We start from the raw sequence: 18,150 nt of genomic DNA, 5'->3' as shown, positions 1-18,150 counted from the left end.
CTCAGAGCGAGGTGAGGCTGCACTGAGGGGAGGGAGAAAAGGAGCCATCGGTAGCTGGGACAGCAGGGGAGGAGGAGCCTGGGACTGCAGAGCTCCCAGGAGGACCGAAGATGCACCCCTGTGGCTCTGACCCCATCTCCCTTCCCCTCACCAATGGTGGGGGGCGCTTTCCTAACTTCCCAGGGTCCCCACCCCCAGGTCAGTGTCTCATGCTATCCCCTCCTAGAATGTCATACCTGTCACCTCTCTATCCACATCACCACCTCTTACCAAGCCACCAACAAGGTCAAGCCGCCCTATAAGGTCATGCTCGAAGTGCCTTATGCCTTCTCTGATTCCCCATGTGCAGGCCTCTCCCCACACTGCCCTGAGGCCTCTGTCGTTCCCCTAGACTCCTGAGGGCAGAACCTGGGTCCTCAGCGTCCAGCCCAAGGGCGGGGTACAGAGCAGGCAGGTGGGGCAGGAGTGGGGAGAGGGACCAAGGGCTCAGCCAAGAAAGGAAGGAAGAAGTAGATGGGAACCCGCCCATCTCTCACGCTCTGAGCTCACAATTGCTTCTCTGGAGGCAGGACTCTGCCTCAGCTCCGGTTTGGGCAGATCTGGAGAGAAGGGAAGTCACAGCCCATGCCCCCCAGGGGCCCAGCGTGACACTGATGACGGCCAGGTTGGGCGAGGGGCGGCTCTTACCTGGGGCAGAGCTTGCACCACAGTGTCCAGCAGGGCCCGCATTCCCGTGGCCATCTTCAGGAGCTTCAGCACTGTGGGCAACACCCAACCCGGCCCACTCAGCCCAGACCAGCAGGGACAGGCCTGTGTGTGTGTGTGCATGTGAATGCGGTAGAGCGAGAAAGTGGAGGAGCGTGAACGAGACGCCACACTACAATCCCCTGGGTGCAGATGAATGGGGGTGGTGCACAAAAACACGTCCCCCCTGGGGTGGGTGTCTGTGTAAAAAAGCCCAAGAGAAGGAGGACAGGCACAAGGGAGCAGACGGATATCAAGTGTGTGCGTGGGCACGTAATTCACCATGATGAGGCCACAGTGAGCAGCGCGTGAGGGCCCCTGGGTCTCTCCCTTCCTCTCTGGCTGGAGAGGCCCCAGGGTGACTGCTGAGTTTCTCCACCGGATCCCTCACCACCTCGGAATCTGGGGGCAACGGGCGGGGCAGGTAGAAGGGTGAGGCCAGAGGCAGGAGGTTTTTTGAAACAAGGATGAGGACAGCCTTGGGGCGAAAGGGAGACTTCTGGGAGAACAAAGAGGGTTTCAAGGACAAGGTGTCCCAGCCAGAGCTGGAGAAAGGCTGGTGAGGACCCAGTGTCTTCTTGGCTGCCCTGGGGTCCTTTCAACCCCACCTGAGACTGGACCACACTGGGCAGGGTGTTATATGGAGGGGGCATGCCAGGGCGCAGTACAGAGCTGTCAGGACGAGGGCAAGTGTGGGCACACAGCATGGGGGCGTCAAGTGTGTGTCAAGGACGGGCTCCTATTCCCCATCCTGCCCCGCCCAACCCTCACCCCGGGCGATGCGCAGGACCCGCATGATTCGGATGATGGTGGGGTTGATGGGCAGCGCCGCGTTGATCTCAATCTCCTCCAGCGTGATGCCCATGACCGACAGCAGCACGATGGCCAGGTCCAGTTGGTTCCACCTGTGCGGCCGAGCAGAGGAGGGCGGGAGTGAGATGCAGGGTGAGAAGCACTTGAGTTTAGACACACTCCAGCTGGGAGGAGTTTCCCAGCCCTCCACCCTCCTGCCATGGCCCTCGGGGATCCCTAATAGCCCCTCCAGATCCCAGTGGTTCCAGCTCCCTCGCTGCCCCCCAACCCCAACCCCACCACAGCCTCTATCCCTCAAGCAAGAGGCTGACCAGGCTAAAGGAACATCTGAGGAGGAATGGGTTCTGACTCCTAGGTCTGAATCTTGAGCCAGCTGCTCCCTCTGTGTGGCCTTGGGCTAGTCCATCAACCTCTCTGAGCTCCACTTGTTCCCTCTGAAAAGAAGGACTCGCATGAGGTATGCCCTGCTCTACCTGTGGGGTATGGAGGACCATGAGAGGGGTTTGGCAGAATGCCCGGCACCCATCAGGGCTGAAGGCAGCACCTGAGGTCAATGACCATCAGTCCTCGGACTCACTGGTTCCCCTCCTCCAGCTGCTCCAAGCTTCCCCTGGGGTCAGGATAGCTTCCCTGGGGGTCAGGACTGCTTCTCTCTCCTGCAGTGCACTCTCCGCTGCCTCAGCCCAGCCCAGTTTTGCTCACCGGTCCTTGAAGAAGCGTCTCAGACCAAATGCCACCAGCTTCAGCACAGCCTCCAGCACAAAGACAGTGGTGAACATGTAGTTGCAGTACTTGAGGGCTGTCTCCAGAGACTGCAGGAGCAACAAAAAGAAGCATGACCCAGGCCCCATGACCTGTCCGCCACCTTTACTCCAGTCAGAAGAATCTCTGCCTTGTAAGGGGAGAATTTACTCCATTCACACTTAATGCAGTGATTTACATATCTGCTTTTACTCTTCCCACCTTACTTAATGTGCACTATTTATTTTAGATTGCGGTTTCCTTTTCCTTATTTCTGCTGGTCTGGTCCAATCGCCACTCAGTGGAGGCAGTATGGGGTAATGGTTAAGGTAGTGGTTAAGAACCAGGCCGCGTATTAATCGATGTGAATTCAGACTCAGCACTTATTCCTTGTTTGAAGCCTTGGCAAGTCACTTGACCTCTCCAGGACTTAGTTTTCCAGTCTATGAATTGGATGATAATAGCACCCACCTCAGAATTAAACGAGGTAATAGTCCAAGACCAGACAGAATAAATACTTGGTTAATATGAACTTATTCTTATTCCATTTCTTCATGTTAATTTAGAAGTTCTACCATTACGGCCGCATCCCATCAATGGCTGCCTGCACTCATTGTATTTCACTCCCACCGTTTAAAATAACGTACCAATTCCTCATCTGGAGGCTCTGCTCTCCCCTCTTCCCCCACTCCAGTTAGTCTTCCCAGAGACTCGCCCCTACATAACACACCCCTCGTGTCCCTCATGAACACTGCCTGCAACCAGCTGGGGACTGGTCACCTCTCCTACCCCAGTGTTTGCCCTCAGAGGCCCTGCCCCTCTGCCAGGCTCCATATGCCCAGGAGCAGTGGAGCCAGGTGGCAAACCACAGTTCCAGTCCCACCTCCACTCACTGGCTGAATGACTAGGGCAGTGTGTTTTATGTCTCTGAGCCTCGGTTTCTTTACAAAATCTGGAGAAAGCCCACCACACACACACACTAAGGTTGCTGCGAGGATTGGAGAGTTAATATCTGTAGTGTGTCCTGCAAAGAGTCTCAGTGAACACACCACGGCCACCGTCACCCACGTTCAAGGCTGGACCTGAATGTCACCCCCACCCCACTCCTACCCCGTTCCACCCCATCCCACCCCACTCACCAGGATCTTGCCCTGGAAAGGGGTGACTTCTCCCTCTCACTCATCCATCCTACCAGGCCCTGAGCTTCTTAAGCATAAGACCCCGTGCAGGACCTGCTCAGACCCTGGCCCGCCCATCCCTGGGGTGCGGGCCCCTGAGGACCCAACCCCACCACACGACCTCGGGCCAGGGGCCAGGCCGGGGCTCACCGTGGGCTGGTTGTAGTGCTCCAGGGACATGGTGACCACGTTGAGGCAGATGATGAAGGTGATGAAGATGTCCAGGTAGTGGCTGGTGCACATGGAGTGGATGAGCAGCCTCGTGGGACAGTAGGTAGCGTAGTAGGGCAGCCGCTGGGCCTCTGCAGGGGTGCGGGGTGGGTGGTGCAGACCACAGAGGGTTGGGGCAGAGGTGGGGGCAGAGCACACAGAAGGAGAGGCAGACGGGAGGGAGGAGGCGAGGGGAGAGATCGGGTCCACCCCAGGCCCTGGGAGTCAGCTAGGTCCACCCCACCCAACCAGGGCACCTCGAGGGAAAGGGGTTAGCACATGAGGCAGGATGGCAGAGAGGGACTGTCCTCTTTGTCCTGATTGTCCTCATTCACCCCAGATGTGCCCATTCAGGGGCTCTGGTTCTGCTGGGGGCAGGGTAGGGGTCCCACGGCTCAGGGCTGGGCATCTGGGCTCTGTCTCTGCCCTCTGCCTGGACTGAGCTGCTGGGCCTGGTTTGGACAGGCAGTGGGGTCACCATTAGACTCTGGATGGACACTGATGACAGAGGTCAGGTCAGGCAGATGCTGGGGAAGGGCAAGGCCAGGGGCACAGAGACCTCCGTTCCCTCTGGGTCCAGAGGCCCAGTGGCTGGGGTCAGGCCCGGGCCTCCGCAGAGCAGCGGGCAGAGGAGCCCTGGGGCCAGGGAGCCATCACCCTCCCCCGCAGGTCACCCACTCCGGCGCTTCTTCTCCAGCCGCCGCAGCCGCTTCTCCTCGCGCCGCCGCGCCTCCTCGGCCTCCTGGTGCTGCCGGCACTTGTGGAAGTTCTCCACCACGACACCCACGAACATGTTGAGCACGAAGAAGCTGACGATGAGCAGGAAGGAGATGAAGTAGAGCAGCATCCAGGGGTTGTGGTTGGGCACGGGCTGTGGGGACCAGACGGGGCTGAGGGAGGCTGGCCAGGCACCATGGGGCCCACTGCCGGGGGTACCCTCCCTCGACGAGCCTCCGTGCAGGGCAGGCACTGGTAACAGCCTCCCGGGCAACTGGGAGATTTGAAGGTGGAGGTAGGAAGTGCCTACCCTGCCTGGCACAAGGATGGTGCTCAGCAAAGACAGTGCCCCCTTCCCTGCCCTCTGTCTTCTTCCTCTACCCACCATCTATTCATCCACCCACCAACCTATCCATTCATCCACTCATTCATCCATTTACCCATCCATCCATTCATTCATCCATTTACCCACCCATTATCCATTCATCTATTTACCCACCCATCCACTTATTCATCCATTTACCCATCCATCCATTCATTCATCCATTTACCCATCCATCACCCACTCATTCATCCATTTACCCATCCATCCACTCATTCATCCATTTACCCACCAATCCACTTATTCATCCATGTGCTCATCATCCATCTATTCATCCAACTATTCATTCATTTATTCATTCATCTAGAAACAAACCAGGAAACAAAGCAGCCAGCAGAGGAGTGATCACAGCCCTGATGGTGTGTGTGTGTGTGTGTGTGTGTGTGTGTGTGTGTGCATCTGTGTGTGTCCATGTGTGTGTTAGTGGGGGTGGCAGGCAGGAAGAGTGTACAGACAAAGAAGTGGAAGGTGATGTCACCACATGTTCTCATTCCTCCACATCCCCAACCTCCACTTCTATGTCCACTCCAGAGCCATCCAGGGTGAAGCCAAGAGTCCGAGGGGACCTACAGGCCTAAGGGCATCCCCAGCTCCAATGCCCTCACTGAGTGGGTCCTGGCATGACCTAGAGCATCTCCCTGCTCCTTCTTCTGATGACTTTCATAGCCAGGACACTGCTGACCCTGATCAGCCATGTGTCTTGCCTAAGGCCCCCACCTAGCCCCTGAGGGGACCCCTGCTCTCAGAGGGATCTTGGGGGTGAGGGCTCAGACCCAGCCTCCTTGCTGACCCCTTCCACCCTCCCACTTCCAAATCCATCCTCACCCAGCAGCCCCAGGAGGCTTCCACAAGCTCACCTCACTGTTACCCCTTCACTGATGCCCACTGCCCTCTGCTCCAGCCCCAGCTGTGCACCTAGGCCTTCCTGCCCTTCCTGCCCTGCTTACCTCCTCCACCTGCCTCCTGCCACTCTCCTTCCACCTCCTACCCCCGGCCCTGGCCTCATGGCTCCCTGAGCCTGTCACTGTCCCGCCCAAGCATGCACCTGCTGTCCTCACAGCTGGCCCAGCCCTGGGCCTCCTCTTACTCTCGCTTCTCCATCCACGGGCTCTGCAGCCCTCTGGACAGAGCCAGCTCACAGCGCTCTCCCTGCAGACAGCAGGCTTGCAGAAGCAATCGGAGCACGGACTTACACCAGCCAGAGCACAGCCCTAACGGAAGGGTGCAGGCCAGGACAGGGAGGGGCGGGTACGGCTGACAGTGGGAGACACCAGCTTCAGACCCCGGGGGCCCCAAAGACACCGTGTCCCTCTCCTGCTGCCCGGCAGACCCGGCCCGGCCATGCCCACCTGCTGGTCCACCGCGACGGCGTCCAGTCCATTGTACATAATGTTCACCCAGCCATCCTTGGAGGCCAGCACGAAGAGGGACATGAGGGCCTGGAAACACGGGAGGAAGGGGGCAGGGAGATGGCACGGGCATCTCAGGCTGCATCTGCCCCCTCTGAGGGACAGAGAGGCCTTCCCCGAGTCCAGGGCAGAGCTGTGTCCTTGACCAACAGACCTTTTCTGAGAACACACCGAGTGCCTGCCATGTACCCCGCAGGCACTGCTGCAGGAGAAGGAGCACTGGACTTGGAGTCCTGGGCTCCAGTCTCAGCTCTGAAATTAACAGGCAAAAAATTCATGACATCTTTTCTCCTCACCCACAGAATGGCACTAACCCTTCAGGGCCTGCCTGCCACATTGGCTGGGAGGATCAGCGGAGACTTTAAACTGGAAGGTTCCTGAAAACACGAGGGGCCCTGCCTCTAGCGCCTGAAACAGGAGCTCTCAAGAGAAGCCAGGACCAGCTCAAGTTCTGCCACTCACTGGCTGTGTGTCTTGGGGCAGCTTCCTTCATGTCTCTGGGCCCCAGCTTCTTTGTCTGTAAATGGCAATATTTACCCTCGCTAATGATATTAGAAACAGAGGTGATCCCCAGGGGATAGGCAGCCAAGGCTTCTATATGGACAGCAGGCCAAAGCATCCACGGGAGAGGTCTCCTGCTCTGTACCGGCCCCTCCGTCCTATCCATCCAGGCCTCAGACCCTTCCTCTTTGCTGCCGGTGCTGCCGGGAAAGGGCTCAGGCCCAGGAGCAGGACAGGGGACAAAAAGGGAGCCCTCTCGACCAGGGAGGCACACGAAGCCCTTACAGCTCAAGAGGCAAATGTCCCTGTGAGCCCTTAGATCACAGAGCTCTGAAGTGCAGAGAGCCTGGGGACCTTGGAATCACAGACCTGCTATCACTACTCCCATTTACAGATGAAGACACGGAAGCACAGAGAGGGGCAGAACTGGGTGAGGGCACACAGCTGCTAAGAGGTCCAGGAGGGACCTAAGGCTCCAGGCCATGCTGGAACCTCCCACGTGGTTCTGCGGAGACCTACTCAGGGGTCTAAGGTCATCAGCCTGCCGTTAAGCAGATTTTCCAGAATGGAAAAGGGCTGGGCGGGGGAAGGGGACCAGGAACCAACGTCCACTAAGGCACTTACTAAATGCCAAGCACCTGCCAGACACTCTGTATTCAGGGTCCCTAAGCCTCACAGTACCTGTGAAGGGAGTTCTACCCCTACCCATTCTACAGAAAAGAAAATCAAGGCTTGAAAAGTAGAAGCCCTGGCAGGGGAGGACTGAAGCCTGGTCTGTAGTCCTGTTGGCGCTGAAGAGGGCTGTTGGCACCGAAGAGCTGTCACCCCCACCCATCTGGGGTGGGGCAGGTCAAGACCAGGAGGGGGTGCTCACCTGGCCCAGATTGTCGAAGTTGTACTTGTGATGGACCCAGCGGTAGTTGGCAGCCATGCAGTCAGAGCGGTTGGTGATGTTGCGGGTGTCTACACCCAGACAGTGGTAGAACTTGCCCTTGAAGAGCTGGGGGTAGGGACACAGGGCTAGTGACCATCTAGCCAGTGCTCCCAGGGGATGGTGGTGGATGGGGTACAATTGGGGTGCAAATCAGAAAAAGGACCTGCCCTTCCAGGGGCACGTCCTCTGTACATGCCTGAGCCAACCCACTCTACCCCACCCGCTCTCCAAGTCCTCCAGCATGAGGCAGGGCTACGCTCATCCCATCTCACAGGTAAGAAAACTGAGACCCAGTGATGTTAGGTTAATTTCCCAAAGTCATTTCAGGTTCAGGAAGAGGCAGAGCCAAAGTTCACAGCCTGGTCTGATTTCCAGCTCTTCCACAGACCCCAGAGATCAAACCCCAGTATGTACACTGAGGATTCGGGCAGGGACTCCACACAAGAAAGTTGCCTGTACATCCCCAAAGGAGAGACAGAAAGAAGCAAGGGGACCCTCTTAGGGACCCAAGCCCTGTCCATGTCAGCTGTCTAGAAGGGGCAGATCCACTGTCTGCACGAAGCCCTTCCTGCCCAGGCAGCCACGCTGTGATCTCTCAGCGACCCCACAGGACACCTGTGCATGGGACTCCTCCAAAGCTACAGCCCAGAACACAGGACCAGGTGGGGAGCCTGGGGGCCTCAGAACAGGGCTCGGACCCTCAAGAAACAGGGTCTCCGTGGCACTTGGACCACAGAAGGCCCAGGTCATTCTGGCCACCCCCAACACACAGTCTACGGTCTGCAACCCCTCATCCCTGTCCAGCCCTGAGGCTCCATCCTATTCCCAGACTGGGCTCCAAACCAAAATCTGAGTCAGCTCAGGGCCCTGCCTGGGTTGGAGGCTCTCCATGGCGCCCACTCCAGTGAAGCCAAGCTGCCCTTCCAGGTCTCGCCCACCTTGGTCCAGCTCACCTCTGCATGCCAGTCATAGCTCCAGGACTCTCTCCACCAGTGCTCTGCTTGTCCCTGCCTCCCCATGCGCCCATCTGCCCCTGACATTCATTGCCCCTACTGTGACCTGCCCAAACCACTTGTCTTTCAAGGCCCTGTGAAAAGGCCACCTCCTTCCCCATTGTCACCGGCCCAGCCCTGTGTTCCTGCCTCCCTTGGCCCCCTGTGATCCCATTTACCCCGCCTGCTCTGCGCTCAGCACTTTGGGGCCTGTCTGCCTCCCTGCCTGGAATGGGAGCTCCCTGCTGGCCGAGACCACGGCTGCTCCACCAGGGCATCTGGCACAAGGTCCCGAGAGCTGGGCAGGAACGTGGAGCCTCTTCCTCAACTACAGAGCCCAGCCTACTGACAGCCCAGCCTGGGGCCCCTCACCTGCACCCCCAGGATGCCGAAGATGATGAAGAAGGCGCAGCAGATGAGGACGATGTTGCCGATGGGCTTTAGGGAGGAGATGAGTGTCTCCACCACCAGCTTCAGGCCAGGTGCCCGGCTGATGACACTGCAGGCGGGGAGGGGCCAAGGATACCATGAGCCATCAGCCAGGCCTGGGACAGCCCCTACTAGGCCCGAGTCACCAGAGCAGAGGCCCCAGGTCACAGATTATATGCACAGCAAGGCAGGGTGCATTCACCCCAATCCCTTGGGATACATGCTGCACCCTCCTCTAGATACTAGAGGCCCAGAGATGGCAGTGAGCCCCCCAAGGACACACAGAGAGTGGGTAGTAGCCCTGGGGACCACCTTCAGCCCCCGCCTTCCAGCACCTGCTGCAGGCCCCGCCCCCAGGAGTAGGGCCCGCAGCCCGGGGTTCAGATGGTGCCCGGCACATGCTGCAGAGGACCTCGTGGGTGCAGAGGGGGAGAGTAAGGGGTCCACTTAGACCCTGGGAGATTCCTCTGGCAGTGCAGGGATCCCCATCCGCAGGGGCGGGGTCCTTACCGCAGGGGTCGTAGGGTGCGCAGGAGCCGCAGGACCCGGAGGACGCCCAAGATCTTGGCTCCCCCAGCCGAGGCCACGGACACCACAATGTCAATGATTGACACGAAGACGAGGAAGCCGTCCAGTACGTTCCAGCTGCTGCGCAGGTACGCCTGCTCCCCGAAGTACAGGCCCAGCGAGACCACCTGGGGGCGGGGCGATGGGCGGGGTCAGGTAGGTGTCCAGGGAGCAGGTGGGCGGGAGTGGACGCGTCACTGCCACCCCTCTGAAGGCAGGCTACAGGTGTCCCCTTACCCAAGGGGCCGCTCCCTGAAGCACAGGCCCACGACTGCCCGGTTCCCTTCTCCCTGCATATCTGGCTAACCCCCATTGGAAGCCAAGCACTCCCGGAAGCATCCTACACGGAACCCTCTCCTGTGCCCCACGCCTCCAGCAGGCACCTCCATGACACTGGAAATGCATTGTGAGCGCCCGCCCGGCAGACATGAAGCTGACCTCGCCCACCTCCTCCTTCCTTCGCCCCCCCTCCTCCTTCCTCCGCCCCAGGAGCCCCACCCAGTGGCTGGCACCAAGTGGGGATGGGCCTCCAATGCCCCCTGTGGAATGCTGCTGAGGGGCAAGTGGATGACCAGCTGATGGAGGCTGGACCAGAGCCTGGGGCCCCTGGCAGGGGGAAGGAGAGGTCCCTTCCTTCAGTGAAGCCAGTACCTTCAGTGTCATCTCGCCCACGAAGATAGCTGTGAAGATGTAGTTGGACACAGTGAGGAAGATGCGTTCCTGAAAGAGCCGGGAGAGGCCGTGGGTCCAGGGGCCTCCCAGAACTGTCACCCTCTGCCTTCAGCCAAGGGGCACCCAGGAGAGGCTGCCACTTCACAGTCCATGGAGGTGGCCCCCTCTCCAGAAGCATGCTCCCGGCCACACCTCCCTCCATGGCATCCGGCCTCATAGAGCTCTCCCACCCCCTGCCCCCAGCCCGGCATGCTGTCCCACAGCAGGCCCTGGCAGTCTGTCCCTCTGGCTTGTTCCCTGCACCGCCTGAAGGCCCCAGCCACTCACGGTGCTGCCAGCCTCAATCTGGGGCCGCTCCAGGGCGATGGTGATGCAGTTGAGGAAGATGAAGGCCAGGACGACATAGTCGAAGAGCTTGTGGGCAATGATGGTCTGACACAGGACCCGGAACCTGGGCAGGGTGGGCAGGGGACCACGTGAGTATCGGTTTGTCCCTCACCCTGGCCGGAAGGAAGGCAGAAGGCCCCGGCACACATGGGGACCAGGGTGTCCTGGAAAGCTGACCCTTCTCTTCTGGACACATCACAGGTGGCGATTTCACATCTTCTCAGGATGCCACCTGACCACACTGCAAGCTCCTAGCACCCCAGGATGCAGGGCACCCACCTAGCCTCGACACTCAAAGCTTTCCAAACACCAGCCCGTGTCCCTGAGCCTTGTCCTCAGCCGCATGGGCACACATGGCCAGATACCCTCAGCTCCTGACCCCAGGCCTTTCCTCAGGCTACCCTCTCCACCTGGACCGGCCTCCACCTTCTCACACCTCCTTCTTCATCTGCAGAATGCTGTCTGCTTCCAAAGCCCAGAACAAAGGCCACCTCCTCCAGGAAGCCCTTGGATGCTCCCTCCAGAGGGAAGCACTCCAGGTTCTCAGACGATTTATCCAAGATGCTCAGAAAAGCCCCCTCCCAAACCCCTCCCTACCCTGCAGGCTCTGAGGTATAAGTGATGCCCCTCCAATGGTCCTGCTTGGCTTGGCAGAAATCTCTCCCTCCCAGACACATCAATCCCCTACACTAATGGCACCCCAAGCCTGGCCCTGCCCACCTGTTCTCGGGGGAGAAGAGGTAGACGGACCAGTCCTCTCGGACTTCACACCAGTCAGGCTTGTAGACGTCAATCATCTTGCGGACTCGGAAGCACAGAGTCTGGCAAGAGAAGGCCGCAGGGTCAGGCAGGTCAGTGCTGCCCAGAGCTGCTCGCCTCCACCCATCCTGGCTATCTAGCAGAGTGTGGCCACTGGATGACCTCCGAACTCTGCGAGCAAGACCAGAATCCTCGCCCCACCCAGGGTAGGCCAGGAGAGCTTCTGTGCCAAGGGTAGGCCCACTCAGAGGTGGGCAGTCCAGGCCCTGCCCCCTGCTCACTCTCCTGAAGTCCTCTCCCCACGCCCACTCAGGTGGGGCCCCATTCAAGCCCCGCCCCTCGGCCCCTCCCTGTTCTATGCCCGCTCTCCACCTCGTGGTCCCTTCGGCTGCCCCAGAGCCCCGCGCACTCACATAGTCGATCTCCTCCTCGTCCTCCCCGCGATCCCGGCGGTCATCCATCTTGGTGAAGACGTCCTTGGCGATGCTGGGCATCCTGCCATTGCAGTCCTCGTGCCCGGGGGCCAGGCCTGCCGCCCTCCAGGCCGCCCGGGAGTGGGTGCCCACGGCGGGCACCAGCTCGGCCAGGTCCACCGAATCTCTGGTGTCGAGGGATAGCGTTCGGCGGTGGTGGTGGTGACGATGCACCGGGTGGGGACCATGATGCGCATGGTGGGCGTGCGGGGCGTGCAGGGGCGCGGTCCGTAGCGGGCCCTCGTCCCGGGCGCCCTCGCAGCCCCGGGCGCCGCCACGCTCAGCGGAGAGCAGGGACTCATGCTCCGCCGACGGTTGCTTGTGCTTGAGGCTGTTCCAGCTGGAGCGACGGCTGGCCCAGGCCCCGCTGCGGCCCCACGGCCCATAGTAGGAGCTCCGAGAGCTGGACTGGGAGGAAGCCCGGGGCTCTGGTCAGCGCCATCACACACAGTCACGGCTGTGACTGAAGGCAACCTGCACACCCGCTGAGGCCCAAAGAGGGCCACGCACCTGGCCACTGGGGGACAGAATGGGCTAGACCCCAAGAGACCTGTCCCTGCTCTGCCTCTCACTCCATCCTCATCTTGGGACATTTGGTCACCTCCACCCTGTGGTTCTGTCCCTCCTGCCACCTCATTTCTCGTAAGAAAGGTACAGCAAGTTAGGGCATCTGCCCATTTTACAGGAAAGGAAACCGGAGGCTTAGAGAAGCATTGTAACTTGGCCAGGGTTACAAAGCTTCATAGTGGCAGAGGCCAGATTGAAGCTCAGGTCTCCCCAACCCCAAGGCCCAGCTATTTACCCTGCACATTGCTGCTAAGACAAAAACCCAACTCTACACCAGACCCACTGGCACTTAGTCATTCATTCCTTGTTCCCTGGGCACCTAGGAATACAAAGACATGGTCCCTGCCTGGTTCTGGCTGGGCAGTCTGGTGTCCTAAGCCTAGGTACCAGTCTGAGGCTGGCACCAGACTGGCAGACACATCTTCTCTGGGTCACTCAGCATGCACCCGGCAGGAAGCAGCCATCCAGAGCACCACACAAGGACTCACCAGGGAGCGCTGGTCGTAGCTCATCCTCCCCAGTGACATGACACTGCTCTTGCGGGAGCCCAGGGCCATTAGCACGGGGTCTGGCTGCAGTGAGAGGCGGGGGGCAGATGCTGCAGCCCCAGTGGGGCCCAGATGTCCACCCAGTGGGAGATTGGGGTCCAGGTGCCCATTGGGGGTCATGGGGATTGGGCAGAGCTTGGGATCTGGAGGGTTCAGATAGAGACAGAAGGAGGGGCAGACAGGAGGACAGAACAAGAGCAAAAGAAGCCATGAGATGAAGAAATAGACATGGACAGTAACAGAAAAGAAGAATTTTTCTGGAGAGACCTCCTCCACCAGGAAGTCCTCCTGGCTGGACCCCATTACACGTGCCTCCCCAATGCCCATCTCCAAGGCTTTCAGCTTTACTTTTGGATGAGTGAAGCCCTTGCCCTCCATGTTTAGAGGCCAGCTCTGGGCTTCATCCAGCATAGGAGCCTCACTCCTGTACTCATTGAAGGAAGAAGGCAGAACCTGTCTAGCCCAGTTGCTGAGAAGGACACAGCATGGGCTGGGGAGGTTTCTTCCCAGCTGCCCAGAAGTACTCAACAGAACCCAGGCATCCTGAGGCCCAAAGCTCTTCCTAACAGGCCAGCTGTGTAGAGGGGTGAGGGTGGGCTGCATGGCTAGAATTCAGGAGAGCCATGACTGTCACTGACCTTTTTGAGATTCAGCATTTCTGTCTATTATAAACGTAAACAACAAACCACAGAGAGTTAGCAGTCCCGGAGCCTTGGCTTAAGGGGAAACTAGATGCTGTACCCTCTGCCCACCTGGGGCTCTGGGGAGAAGTCCTGGCCTCCCAGGTGATGAGTGGAAATCTGTTTACCTCCGCTGCAGTCCAGGCCCTCCTGGAGCTTGTCAAACTCCTCCATGTTGGATGAGCTCTGGTCCTCGTCCGAGTAGGAGCGATTGGCATCACCCTGGGAGACCGTCCCTCACATTGGAATGAAAGTCAGTTTAGCCCTTTCCTCCCTCCTGAATTTTTCAGTGGGTATTTTTACCATTTCCCCCCCACACACACCATTTTACAGATGGGAAAACTGAGGCTCTGAAAAGGGAAGTGAGAAGCTAATGAGGACCTCAGCCAGAATCCACATCTGCCTGACTGCAAGTGTCCCCCAAGCCTCAGAAAACGGAGCAGGCAGGATCCAGCATCCCAGATCTTGGGGACTCTAGGACCTCAGAGATGGAGAGGCTTATTCCTACATCCCTGGGGGATAGGCAGGGGTCCTAGATGCAGCCTCCACTTGCATGCTTCCTGTGATGGGAAGCTCACCACCTCACTGGTAACACCCTCCTCTGGAGACCCGTTGCCTGCTAGATGTTTGAATTGCGGTCCTCCTCTATCCAGGCCACCGCCACCCCCAGTCTCATACAGGCCCCAAAGGGGTGCTTCCTCCACCAAGGCCACAGTCACCTCCGCCTGGAAGCCCTCCACCAGGATGGCCACCAGCAGGTTGAAGAGCACATAATTGCCAAAGGTCATGAGGGCAACGAAATAGAGGGAGGCCCAGGGGGATGTGGAAGCCATGCCGTTGTAGAGGACGACGTTCCAGTCCTCCTGGGTGAGGATCTGTGGGGGGAGAGGATCGACTGCTTAGCCCCTGAGTATCCCCAGGCCCCAGCCCCCTGGGTGTCCTAGCTGCAGGCACGCAGCAGCCCATGCACACCCACATACAGCATCCTCTCACAATCGTGCACACCCAGGGTCCTCGCATATCATGGCCTCGGCTGGGGCACAGCCACAGACCCAAGCGCATGTGCGTGTGTGTACACACATGTGAACACACACACACACGTGCACACACACACACGCACACACACACCTTTCTCTTCCTGCTGCCTGGCTTGCCCACACCCTCAAGGCCTGCATCACACACTCCTGCCCTAACACTCACTCCCTGGTGACCAGCGTTCCCTCCTGGCTGCCCCCACAACCTCACCCCACGACCACAGTACCCATGAGGAAACGGTTTCAGGGAAGAATCCTAACCCCAAAGTCTCGGGGCAGGAGTGGACGCACAGGGACGGGCACTGGGCGGTCAGTCCAGCTCTCACAGCCAGAGCTGTGGCAGTCTGGCCACCGGAGGCTGGGGTTGAGGGGCCTCCTTGCAGGCTGCTGCTCTTCCCCGGACTCTCTGAGGCTGGGGACACCTCCAAAAAGCGACAGACACCCGTGGACACAGGCCGGGGCTCACCTGGAACACCGTGACGATGGCCCACAGCAGGGAGTCAAAGTTCTTCCTGTCGGGGACCGTGTCTCCCGTGTCCGTGCGCAGGCTGAATTTGCAGCCAAAGATGTGCATCCCGAGGATGCTGGGGGAAGGATGCAGGTGGCTCAAGGGACTCACACACACACCAAGCTCTCTGCCCGCCCACTCTGTTTCATTCTCAGAACAGCCCACTAAGAGGAGAAGCACCAGAGTTGGTCCCATTTTACAGATGTGAACACTGAGGCTCAGAGGGACAGGATTTGCCCAGAGCCATCAGGGATGAAGTGACGGTGCCAGGATTCACACCCAGGTCTGGGGTGCTGCGTGGAGAAGCTCAGTCACACTCCCCCAGGCCCCTTCCCACGGGCCCTAGCAGACCCCGCGGGTGTGGTGCCAGGGTAGGCAGGGCTCACCTGAAGATGAAGATGAAAAGCATGAGCAGCATGCAGAAGGTGGCCACGTTGTCCATGGTCTTCATGAGCACCACGAGCTGGCGCCGCAGCGCGGGCATAAAGCGCACCAGCTTCAGCACCCGCAGTAGCCGGAAAGTCCGCAGCACTGACAGCCCGCCGTCCGCCTGCCCCACGATCTCCCAGATGCTGCGGCCAGGCCAGCAGGCAGGGCGGGGAGGGGAGAGAGGCAGGAGGGGTCAGCGGGAGGCCGGAACGGGGGCAGAGGAAGAAGCGGGGCCGGGGAGACAGAGACGCACACCTTCCGTTCAGACACTCATTCACCCAACAGATACTGTTTGCCAGGTTGCTGCGGCTCGTGCACCCTAATCCCGGGGCTCTGAACCTGGATTCCATGGACCGCCCCATTCAAGAAGTCTACAGCTCATGAATATCGCTGACCTCTTTTTGAGATTCAACATTCCTTTAATTATGAAGGTCAACAACAAACAGCAGAGAATTAATTAGCAGTCCCTACGACCCTGTGGCCAATCGAAATAACTGGTAGTTTTCTATCACGTGATGGCTGATACAGATATTTCCAGACGCTAGTTATGCTCATCATTTCTCTGGAATGTGGTTGTCATGGACCCACTACTATTGATCTTGATATTTAATTCATTCACCCAGAAGCACATCTATATTGATAAATCAGACATTTTCAAATATTTTCATAACTGGTTTTCAGTATAATTGACTTCCTTTGATCTTATGTACTTCATTTACATCCATAGTTGGATGGCATCACTGACTCAATGGACATGAGTTTGAGCAAATTCCAGGAGATAATGAAAGACAGGGAAGCCTGGTGTGCTGCAGTCCATCGGGTTGCAAAGAGTCGGACATTTACTGGCTGGGGTCAGTGCATTGAATCCCCCTCCCGCCTCGCTCTAAGTTCGCAGGCTGGGGAGGTGGGGTCAGCACCTGATGATGACGATGATGCTGTCGAAGATGTTATAGGGGTTGCGCAGGTAGTCGAAGAGCCCGAAGGCGGCCAGCTTCAGCAGCATCTCCAGGGCAAACATGCTGGTGAAGACCACATTGCAGATCTCCAGGATGTTGGTCAGCTCCTCGGGCTGTGGGGATGTTGGGGCAGGCGACAGGGACCCGGTCAGGCCAGAGGGCAGCCGTGGGTCCCCCACTCTGGACACCCATCAGTTCTCAAATCCCCAGGGAGGGCCTGGCTCTGCCACCCTGGCCCCATGGCCCGCAGGCCCGTGTCCTCGTTGGACCTCCATCCTCCCCCTGCACTTGGCCTCTGCATCGTCTCTGCTGTCCCAAGAGGGCTACTGAGATGAGAACACAGGGGGCTGACCTCCCATCAACGGGGCAATGATGCCCGTACTGCTCACTGAGGGCCACGTTATGATACCCAATTTACAGATAAGGAAGATAAGGCTCAGAAGGCAGCCTGAGGTCACACAGTTAGACAGAGAGCAAGACAGGAAGGCAAACCAGTGACTGCTGAAATCCCTGTTTGCCCACGACCCTAACCCATTTAGTGAGTGTGTGCGGGTCCTGTTCTGTGCACTTCTTAAGTATCGTGTCACTTAGTCCTTCACAAGAGCCCATCTGTATGCAGGTCAAGAAGCAACAGTTAGAACCAGACATGGAACAACGGACTAGTCCCACACTGGGAAAGGAGTAAGTCAAAGCTGGATATTGTCACCCTGCTTACTTAACTTATATGCAGAGTACATCATGTGAAATACCAGGCTGGATGAAGCACGGGCTGGAATCAAGACTGCCAGGAGAAATATCAATAAGCTCAGATATCCAGGATGTTGGTCAGCTCCTCAGGCTATGGGGATTTGGAGATGTATACCTGCTGATTATTAGCAGCACGTGACACCCCTACACGTGGGACTACCCAAGGAATGTCAGTGTATTAAGCAAGCTACCCTATAGCCACGACATTCCCATAGCTCCTCAGGCTATGGGGATGTTCAGATAAGATAGCACCCTTATGGCAGAAAGCAAAGAGGAACTAAAGAGCCTCTTGATGAAAGTGAAAGAGGAGAGTGAAAAAGCTGGCTAAAAACTCAACATTCAAAAATTGAAGATCATGCATGGCATCCAGTCCCATCACTTCATGGCAAATAGATGGGTAAACAGTGGAAACAGTGAGAGACTTTATTTTCTTGTGCTCCAAAATCACTGCAGATGGTGACTGCTGCCATGAAATTAAAAGATGCTTGCTCCTTGGAAGAAAAGTTATGACCAACCTAGACAGCATATTAAAAAGCAGAGACATCACTTTGCTGACAAAGGTCTGTCTAGTCAAAACTGTGGTTTTTCCAGTAGTCATGTTTGCATGTGAGAGCTGGACCATAAAGAAGCCTGAGCGCTGAAGAATTGATGCTTTTGAACTGTGGTCTTGGAGAAAACTCTTGAGAGACCCTTGGACTGCAAGGAGATCAAACCAGGCAATCCTAAAGGAAATCAATCCCGAATATTCATTGAAAAGACTGATGCTGAAGCTG

General features: G+C 57.9%; 1 protein-coding gene across 2 annotated transcripts in view; it reads right to left on the bottom strand.

Moving 5' to 3' along the window:
• CACNA1I (calcium voltage-gated channel subunit alpha1 I) overlaps positions 1 to 18,150 on the bottom strand; it is a 127,211-nt gene that overhangs the window by 15,386 nt on the left and 93,675 nt on the right. For both annotated transcript variants that reach the window (XM_059887167.1, XM_024992917.2), the window contains 19 exons: positions 16,592 to 16,743; positions 15,632 to 15,817; positions 15,204 to 15,321; positions 14,423 to 14,578; positions 13,832 to 13,925; positions 12,964 to 13,166; positions 11,849 to 12,316; positions 11,397 to 11,497; positions 10,617 to 10,740; positions 10,269 to 10,337; positions 9,561 to 9,745; positions 8,994 to 9,120; positions 7,570 to 7,695; positions 6,135 to 6,224; positions 4,365 to 4,557; positions 3,627 to 3,778; positions 2,260 to 2,369; positions 1,516 to 1,649; positions 688 to 758 (listed from right to left, as the gene is read on the bottom strand). In XM_059887167.1, the coding sequence (XP_059743150.1) occupies positions 688 to 758; positions 1,516 to 1,649; positions 2,260 to 2,369; positions 3,627 to 3,778; positions 4,365 to 4,557; positions 6,135 to 6,224; positions 7,570 to 7,695; positions 8,994 to 9,120; positions 9,561 to 9,745; positions 10,269 to 10,337; positions 10,617 to 10,740; positions 11,397 to 11,497; positions 11,849 to 12,316; positions 12,964 to 13,166; positions 13,832 to 13,925; positions 14,423 to 14,578; positions 15,204 to 15,321; positions 15,632 to 15,817; positions 16,592 to 16,743 (2,859 nt within the window). The remainder of the gene's footprint in view (positions 1 to 687; positions 759 to 1,515; positions 1,650 to 2,259; positions 2,370 to 3,626; positions 3,779 to 4,364; positions 4,558 to 6,134; positions 6,225 to 7,569; positions 7,696 to 8,993; positions 9,121 to 9,560; positions 9,746 to 10,268; positions 10,338 to 10,616; positions 10,741 to 11,396; positions 11,498 to 11,848; positions 12,317 to 12,963; positions 13,167 to 13,831; positions 13,926 to 14,422; positions 14,579 to 15,203; positions 15,322 to 15,631; positions 15,818 to 16,591; positions 16,744 to 18,150) is intronic.

Source organism: Bos taurus, chromosome 5 (assembly GCF_002263795.3).
Source record: "Bos taurus isolate L1 Dominette 01449 registration number 42190680 breed Hereford chromosome 5, ARS-UCD2.0, whole genome shotgun sequence".
Classification (NCBI taxonomy): domain Eukaryota; kingdom Metazoa; phylum Chordata; class Mammalia; order Artiodactyla; family Bovidae; genus Bos; species Bos taurus.
The sequence above is the reverse complement of the archived record's forward strand: the minus strand, read 5'-3'. Positions and strand labels throughout refer to the sequence as shown.